The 9419-nt window shown below is 39.0% G+C and overlaps 1 protein-coding gene across 2 annotated transcripts; it reads left to right on the top strand.

The window, feature by feature from the left end:
- Positions 1-475: 475 nt before the first annotated feature.
- LOC110041678 (high affinity cationic amino acid transporter 1-like) lies at positions 476-8935 on the top strand. Of its 2 annotated transcripts, none has more exons than XM_089277063.1 (4): positions 476-623; positions 4761-5953; positions 6806-7409; positions 7883-8935. In XM_089277063.1, exons 2-4 carry the CDS (start codon positions 4814-4816, stop codon positions 8017-8019), a joined length of 1881 nt encoding a protein of 626 aa, XP_089133189.1. In that variant the 5' UTR covers positions 476-623; positions 4761-4813; the 3' UTR covers positions 8020-8935. The 2 variants fall into 2 exon arrangements, with proteins under 2 accessions (XP_089133189.1, XP_020602644.2); XM_020746985.2 differs by lacking the exon at positions 476-623 and adding an exon at positions 1709-1936.
- Positions 8936-9419: the final 484 nt, after the last annotated feature.

The raw sequence follows: 9419 nt of genomic DNA on the forward strand, positions 1-9419 counted from the left end.
ATCGTTCTAAAATTTTCTCATGCAGATCGAAACCGGCTGATTTCACTTTCAAATTCTTATGCAAAGTGTTTACATTCTCTAGCCACTCAATTTCCAGATACAATAGATGGATTAGATTTTCATTAAAACCAATGAAGTGAACCAATGCCTTTGAAGGGCTATTTAGGATTATTTATCGTGCTGTTTGCACGATCTTGGGAAATCTATGGGCGACCCTCGGAAATCTTTCATGAGACTCTCAACGTTTTCAAAGGAATTCGAGCACCGTTTAAACCTGGTTTCCTTAGCCAGACGATGTTGTTTACAAAATCCCAATCCCTAATACCGTTAATGTAGTTGAGGATCGTTCTTAAATTCTCTCATGCAGAACGAAACGGCTGATTTCACTTTCAAAGTGTTATGCGAAATGTTTGTATTCTCTATCTTTTCAATTCCCAGACACAATATAGATGGATCAGATTTTCATCAAAACCACTGAACCGAAGTGAACCAACGCCTTCAAAAGGCTGATTATATCGCGCTGTTTGCCTTAGATAATAAATAAGTTGACATGACCGTCCCTATCGAACCTCTTCGAGAATAGCCTCTCTACCAATGATTGCTACCCTGAAGCCGAAGTTAAGGTAAGATAATTTAACTTAAATGACGAATGGTCTTTTTCTTTGACTCTGCTTTCCGGTTAGTTTCCCGAATTGTTGCCCAATCCAACATTAAAGCTAGCCGTGAGATCATTCTACACTCCTTGGATTTGTCCTAACCAAATATTTCGACTTGGAAATTCATGTTTAATTTCGACTTTTAACAACTGTGAATTCAAACAGAGTTAACTCACAGAACCTCACAGGAAAGTCCATCGCCAGCAAGAAAATCCATGATTAAGAAACCTTCATATTAAATTAACTTGACTTGAGCTTGTTTTGTGCGTAACTACTTTCTTGGTTAGTGACATTAGTATGAAACCTTCGACAAGTGAAAGCTAATTAAGACAATTAATGCTGGGTATCATTCATAGAGCTTCAATCTTAAATCTGTAAACGAAGATTTGTGGTAATATCCATGTTTTAACTAAAATAGGCGATTTTAGAGCTATCGGAGATCGCCGTTAATTAGAAGTTGGTCAAGTTGTCGGAATTTGCCAAGCGTTGTGTTTAATTGTTTTCTCAATGCTGGTTTACAACTGGAGATCTTTGGAAGTTCCCGTTAGTTCAGTTTTAGTAGTTCCAAACAGAAATGAAACGATGAATTTGCTAAAAAGGAAAATCAAAACAAATCAAAATATGGCGGCTCTTTAGCTAGCACCATCAACCAAGTCAATGAAGTTACACACCGAGTAATCTTTATTCAATTGTTAATGCCTCAGAAAACAAATTGATATGGAAATACTTTGAAGAGAAAATATTCATATTGTTAAAAGAGCTTCAAACGATTTGATAACATATTGCATTTTTTGCGATGTCTAATTCAAACTAAAAATAAATTCGACGTCGATTGAGTAAGCTGTTACTGACCTAAGCGCTACCACGCGTGTTAAACACGCAAAAATCTCGTGTAAGGTTTCGTACGTAATATCACAGCCCCTGACAGAAACTTTCTCTCTGCGATACGTTTTGAATTTCTATGAAAAGGATTTTAAATCTCTTGTTTGAACAGGGCTATGGTAATCAGTCGAACGTTACAAGAATGTTCTGCTGCCCGCCAAAAGCACAGCATATATAACAGATTATATTTACATAATGATTGAGAAGCGCGCAAATTGACGGTTGCTTTCTCAGGACGAACGCGTCAGAAATAGCGCCTTTTAGTACGTTCTCAGCTACTCAACGATGTCAACGATATCGAAGCAGCCTTAGTACGTGATTTAGCTTTCACTTGCAATGATGAAGTTTTATTTCATCCGGTTTTGATAAACACACATCTTGTTCCATTAATTCAAAAGGTAAGCACCTTGTTGAGTTTCTGTGGTGTCACATTATGCAAAACTGCTAGCAAGTGAAGTTTCATTTGTAATTTGCAGGAATATCTGTCGTTCTGGAAGGTTCATTTTGTTCTCGATGGGAAACAAAATAACATAACTTATAGTTTAAACGTTTTAAACGTTTCAGATCGAAAGGAAATCACAATTTGCTCTCCGCGATCTCAGTCAAGCATTTGACGAAATTGAAAATTTATTCAAATTATGTTAAAGTTCTCCTTCATTTCTTCCAATGTTTGTGTTATCAGAATACAGGTGGCTAAAAGAGCTTGCACTAGTTCCATCTCTGTTCCTTGATAATGCTCTTGTTTAATCATCTACCCGTCTACATTCTCGGTTGATGGATTGTCATTAAAAGAACTAATGAAACGCACTGATGCTAGCGGGGTAGCAACTGTACTCACATTGCTTTGTTTTCCTCTAACTACGACAAATGAAAATGCCTGTTAACGACAACTTCGCTAATCAACAAGCCTTTGCACACGCCAGCCGAGAGATTTCTTTACACTGTACGAAATAATTGTTTTATTGAGACAAAAGTTAACGCATATCCTGTTAAACTCGTAAGGTGAATTGTTAATTATGAATATTCATCTGCGATACTCCAAGGGTGGTTTAAATTATAGCAACTTGTCTTACAGGTTAAGCAGATTATAGTAACCAGTTAGAAGTCCGACGAAAGGGCGCCCAGCAATATAATTATAACACGAGAAAGAAAAAAGTAGCTATTAACAATAATGAAAACGATCTTAATCTCGAAGTACCTCTCTTCTCTTCTCTTTTTTTTTTTTTTTGTTTCTCCACTTGACGACATGAATACAATATTGTAAACAAAATAAGTCCAGTGGGAAAAGAAGTGGAAAGGGCAAATTATGTGCCCTTTAATTAAATACATTTCTTTTAGGATAACAGAAAACTAATACAAGAGAGGAAGCAGTAAACATATAGTAATTAACAAATAAAGAAGCCTCGACTGTGCTCTGTTCTGTTGTAAAGCACGCAGGAAGCGGTAGAGCACGAGAAAAGTGTAGGGGGAAACACGAGACGTAGTCAGTTGAGTGTTTCTCCCTTCTTCTTGAGTGCTCTATTGCTTCCAAAATGCTTTACAACAGAACAGAACACAGACGAGGCTTCTTTGTTTGTTTTATGATAATTATTAAAGAATTAATTGATTTTCCTAGGCATTCGACTGAATTTTCAAACCAAACTTTATTTTCCAAAAGAGTAATAGTAGCGTCAGCGTTCGTGTGTTCTCTCATAAAGCACGCTAAAATAAGCCAATCAAAATTATAGTTAGAATTGTTCAAATAATTTGATTGGCTAACCTTAAGAGCTAACCTTTCGGTTTCGAGTAGCTTTCGAGAACTACTCTTTCAAAGTTCGCTTTTTCGTTTAATTTGTAAATAAGGATCTAAGGGTTTCTAGTCCAGAGGAATACGGCCTTATTGTGGCTCATGAAAACGTGCACTTTTCCAATGGAAATTACGAAACAAGGAGCTCAAAACTTGCGAATGAAAGTGCGAAATGCTGAGTTACATTTATTTAAGGCTTGCAGCCGCATGCTGCAAGATTGCCCGAACTAGCGTCAAAGTTGGAAAGACTAGACTCCTTCCACTGGATTTACTCCGAGTGCAGGAAAGAACATTAGGACAAGCTTTTAACTGAACACTGAAACGAAATTGTTCAGGTTCGCTTCGCTGAGATGACCGGAGATCGCTAGTTAGCAACCTGTACACTGCATGTAGGTGTTGTTTGAGCATTTTTGCAGAAATAAAGCTTCTCATCATAAACAGAGACTGCATGCTCAATTGCTGTTTTCTGTCGTTGTTTTGCTTCCATGTAAGTATAATTTCTAACTTCGTAACAAATGATGTCCTTTATCAAAGCATTCGCTAGGTTGAGAATTTTTTTTATTTCGCTGCGCGTTTTGTCGGAATATTGCAGAACTTGTTATTTTAGTACAGTTTGAACACTACTGTTGTTAACAATGGTGTCCGTGCAGCCATATTTATACTGCAGACAAATAGCTCGCTTCCATTGCGTCACAGGGCAGGTTTAATTTGGGTCAAATTCGTCAAAATTCCGAAGGAAAACTTTGAAAGCCAGCTTGCTGACATCAACACGTGCCTCTGTTCCAGAATAAAGCACGCTGGTTCAGCCAATCAGAACGAGCGTTATGTGAAAACTTTATTATAATATAGATATAAACTGGTTAAGCGCGTTTTTAAATAGTTTTTTAGTTCGCGTATTACCTATAATAGCATCTAATAAGAGCTGGGAAAAATTTTCTTGCTTAACAGTGGACTGTTGTCGCAAGGAGAATTAATACATAAATCACTGCAGGGACTGCAACAATTTTTGTAGCACGCTGCTACCAATGTTGTAATGGGTTTCCGTTTGTGATCAAGGAAGGGGTTCCCTCCCCCTTTTGGAGCTGGTGACATGCATCCAAGGAAAATGTCGAAATCTAGATGCTAAGAAAGGCAGTTCTCTTGTTAAGAGTTACTTATGACTTTTTTAATCGACCACAAAGAGATGTGTGGTTCGTAGTGACTACAAGGTTATTTGCCATTTTTAAGCCCGACTTTTGATTAGTCAAAAAACGTCTTTTTCTCCTAATGGAAGGACGTCTTGTAAAGATGTTCTTCTAGTAAAGGTTTAGATACATAGAGGTGGATCTTAAATTTCTTTCTTGGCTCATGTTCTCTCAGTTACAATAAATAAAGCAGTAACAAGTAGCTTTGCTACAACTAAGCAACTCTTAAGGTTACCAATATTTGCTTTGCAGAGCCACTGTAGAAACGGATTCCAAAGGGTGACTTGAACGATTTTGATACCTACATGGCCTGTCAGAGATTGCGTGAAAACCTAACTCGCAAGAAGCCAGAAAAAGTTTGCCTGTCGTCCGATTCTCTCTTAAGAAGATGCCTGACAACCGTAGACCTAACCTCCCTGGGGGTGGGGACAATGGTTGGAGCAGGGCTATACGTTGTGACCGGTGTGTTGGCACGTGACGTCGCGGGCCCTTCCGTCATTCTGTCCTTCCTGTTGGCAGCTATCTCGGGGTTACTTTGTGCTTTGTTTTACGCCGAGTTCGCCTGTCGTATTCCAAAAGCTGGATCATCTTATATTTACACGTATGTGGCTTTGGGTGAAATATGGGCTTTTATTGTCGGATGGAATGTTCTTTTGGAGTACATAATTGCCTCCGCAAGTTTGGCCCGTGCGTGCAGTGAATACATAAATGCTTTGTTTGGAGGAGAAATTTACCGCTTCTTCATGAATGACATAGCCACTTGTAATCATCCTGGAATTGCCCCATTCCCAGACTTGCTTGCGTTTGGATTGGTGATTGCTGTGGTGACACTTGTATGCCTGGGAACCCGTTTATCAGCTAATGTTCAGAAAGTGGTAACGGTCGGTAACTTTCTTGTTATCTTCTTCATAATCATCTACGGTCTGTTCTTTGCCAAAATTAAAAACTGGACAAACGAGTTTGCTCCTTATGGCACTCGGGAAGTCCTGCAGGGGGCAGCGAGCGCGTTTTACGCGTTTGCGGGATTTGATGTCGTCACCACTGCCGCTGAAGAGGCCATAAATCCACAAACAAACATCCCACTGTCGTTAATCCTTGTGGTGGCGATCAGCACGATGGCGTATTTTGGCGTGGCAACCGTCCTGACACTTATGTTACCATATAAACAACTAGACCCTTTCGCGCCTTTGGTTCAAGCATTTACACAGACCAACTTTCCGGCAGCCAAATACATCATAACTGTCGGTGGAATATGCGCGACCATCAGCGCTTTAGTTTGCGGCGTGTTTTCCTCATCGAGAATTATCTACTCCATGTCGGTGGACGGCCTGTTATTTCGATGGTTTGCCCACGTAGATGACAAGAACTACACACCAATAAGAGCGACGATCATTGCAGGATGTATTGCCGCGCTGTTGGCAATGATTTTCGATATCAAGCAACTGGTAAGTTGTCACGTGTCATTATTTTAGTCTGTTCTTTACCTTTGTGCCTCATAAAATGGGCCCTGAAGGAGCCATTCACATTTGACTCCTGTCTTTAAAGGTTACGCCCTCGTAGTCTGTCTTCATCTTCTCAAATCTTAACCAACTTTATAACTGATTCTTTTTTGCTTACCTTATTTTAATGCACACCCGCTACCTCACTCTGTATTGGATCCTCTAAATGAGATTCTCTTCCATCGTGGATTAGGCCAGACGATGTCTGGCTCCTTATCTGAAGACTGTATGTTAAACATTATTGTACAACACTTCTATAGTTTTCTATTCTGTTGATGTTTCGCATGCGTGGATCCATATGCTCGTTTCCCCGGCTAATTGTGCAGAGATACACAGATATCTTTTATTATTAAAAACTGGGTCATTGGATAATTAATGCAATTCGAAAGTTTTCATTGGCTTAGCCATCATGGGTTAGGAGCCATTATACCATGCTCTAAAAATATGGTAATTGTACGCGCGATTAAATTGGGGCGTTTTTATTTTAATTTTAGTCTAGTTTTCTATATTTTGGGGGCGTTTTTAATAAAACAATTATTCCACTCGCGCTTGATGGATTTGAGATGATTATAGCCAACGAGGTGAGTAGCGCCAACGCGCCGATTTGGCTATAATTATGTCATATCCAACGCGCGCTTGTTTAATTATTCCTTAGTAGCATTAATTTTCTTTTTCTTAATTTCATGTCAATCCATTTTACAATTTATTTTATTTACAGTTTAATGATAAGGGCAAAAAATTCTCCAAACTAACCTTTAGCACCTGTTAAAAGTTAGCTTACGTTCTAATCTTTTGTAGGTAGAACTTCTTTCCATCGGAACCCTGCTGGCCTACACAATGGTCGCCATCTCAGCCCTCGTCAGTCGCTATGAGCCTGGAGTGCAAAGCGTTTACGACAACACCGCTGATGACTCTAGAGCGAGGACTGCAAACTGGCTACTAAACCTCTGTTCAAAATCAGATCAGCCGGAAAATCATGACGCAACTTTGGATGTTTCCCAGACAACGGCCTACCGACCAATCATAGAAAAGACTGAGGAACCTTCAAATGATGATCGCAAAGATTGCAAAAGAGAAGCGAATAAAAACACCTCGTTCTGTGTCAAGTTGTCGGTGTTTTGCCTAGTGGCTGGTATCGCTTGCCTGGCCATGGTCCTCACAAGGTCCGTTGATCGTATCTCTGAAGGAGTGTGGTGGGCACTTTTCTTGATTTGTTTGTCCTCAGGAACAATTGTTGTATCACTTCTTGCCATCCAATTGCAACCCAGGAACTCTGCCACGTTTCCATTTATGGTCTCTGGCATCCCATACCTTTCAGCCATTACTATCTTCATCAATGCTGTGTTGATAGCAAACCTTCAGTGGATGACGTACCTTCGATTTGGTGTTTGGATGACCCTGGGTAAGTTACGAGACACTTATGCCCTATTGTTTTCAAAGTCCTGCATGTTGCTCCAGCTACAATGCTTTCTTCTGCATGGTGTATCAAATTTCTCCGGCAACTGATTGCAATGCATTTCTATTCAAGTTCATTTTCTGAGAACTTGGTATTATAGCAATGCAGTTTTCCTTTGATGACTCTGAATTCTTCGTAGCTGGATATATGGCTCCCAAAGCACCCAATCCCACCTAGTGCTATGATGCTTGACAAACAATTTTGTAGGCCATGTATCAAGATTTCAATATGGCATCAAAACTGATCACTGTGGAAATAGGTCAAACGCACATTAAGACCTCGACGTTTTTGATAAAAGTTTGTTTTGCGCGATAAGATGTTAAAAAAGCATCTAAAAGGCTCCGGGAAACCTTAAGTTTAGGTGTGAATCATCTTAACAAAACGGAACAATCACTGAAGAGAATGTGATTTTTCTACAGGTTTTATGCTCTACTTCTTTTACGGATATCAACATAGCACAGAAGGAATCAGACCAGTAAACCAACAAGAAGGAGAGTTCTTGATACCAGAGACTCTAGAATACGAAAGCGTTGTTAATAAACCCCAAGTACACTGATACGCATGTGCATATGAGCGATACACAAAGTGATACCCTACGACCTATCAATCATGGTCTAAAACGTGAAACCACAGCGTGAAAGATTTACAAAATCTCAAGACAATTTATTATAACTTGTAACTTTTTCGAACTTTTTTGTGACTTAATGTACCTACTAAAGTCATGCCTTCGTAAGAGTGCTTAGACCCTTTGTAGAGGGGGGCAAGGGGGGCGGTCTTGTCACGAAGTCACGATAGTAAATTTTCGATTTCACGAATCACGTTAAATTCATTAAGGTCACGGAAAAAATCTGGTCACAATGCAGTGAAATTCAGCTACGAACTCAACTTTAGACATTCACGATTTATTTCTTATCTATTCACGATTCACAGCCAAGGACTTTTGGATTTCACGCCTCACGGAATACACTTCAATCGCGATCCACGGAACAGTTTTTTTTTTTATCAAATCACGATTCACAGAGCACAAAAAACCGGATCACGGCGTCACGAAAATACCCTTGCCCCCCCTCCCCCCCCCCCCTTTGTATAACTGACGTCGATATTTAAAGGACAACACTTAATCATCCTAAGCTTGGATACATTAACACGAGGCTTAAGATGTATTAAATATTGCTATTCAAATTTAGACGCCATTTATGCAAAGTGTCTATAATCTACTCCAACTTATATCTACATGACAGTGACCAATTCGAAAGCTCATTGGCTACTTTGGTCACTGTACACAATTAAATATTGTTCTTCTAGTTAATTTCCATCTGTATTTATTTTTCCTATATCATTGTAAACCATCTTACATTAAGTTGTTTTTTCTGTAAATAGTGTGCGATACTGAAAAAACTGAAAAAAAAGAAAACTTTATAACATTTAAAAATACAGATTTTATTTTCAAGATAATACCCACCACACAAAAAGGCATTGTTCAATAGCTTTCATATCAGTGGTTTTTTGTTTGTTTGTTTTTATATTATTTTAAGTTACACCAGCCATATTTATTAACTCGGGGAAGAGAGTTATTCGCCTTGATGGGCAAATTTCAAATCATTGTCGTTAGCTGCTATTGATGGAACTGATGTTTAGACACTGGACATTAATCTACTCCAAGTGTATACCATGCAAACGGATATTACATCTTTATCTCTCCTCTCGCTTAGAGCAATGTGGTTGGCAGATTTTAGGCCTTTGAAACGAAAACAAATAAGCGAGACCGGCCACTCTGGTTGAGGGAGAGATAGTGGTGCAAATCTCCGAATCTGATTGGCTCTCTTATCGTGGACTATCCGCTAATATGTAGTACGATCGCACCTCCGTTGCCGTTGACAACTGAGAAACTATACAAAATTTTTTACGGTTCAAAAATATATCAAAATTTTAGGCTTTTGAAGGGTATTTTTTAAG

This window comes from Orbicella faveolata, unplaced genomic scaffold, assembly GCF_042242905.1.
Source record: "Orbicella faveolata isolate gen_17 unplaced genomic scaffold, um_ofav_v1 contig_12, whole genome shotgun sequence".
Classification (NCBI taxonomy): Eukaryota; Metazoa; Cnidaria; class Anthozoa; order Scleractinia; family Merulinidae; genus Orbicella; species Orbicella faveolata.

Bases quoted from the DNA above. Each gene is read 5' to 3' on its own strand.
- LOC110041678 (XM_089277063.1), top strand. From the start codon at position 4,814: ATGGCCTGTCAGAGATTGCGTGAAAACCTAACTCGCAAGAAGCCAGAA. The intron at 5,954-6,805 runs GTAAGTTGTCAC...AATCTTTTGTAG, and splicing joins TTTTCGATATCAAGCAACTG to GTAGAACTTCTTTCCATCGG. The intron at 7,410-7,882 runs GTAAGTTACGAG...ATTTTTCTACAG, and splicing joins TGGTGTTTGGATGACCCTGG to GTTTTATGCTCTACTTCTTT.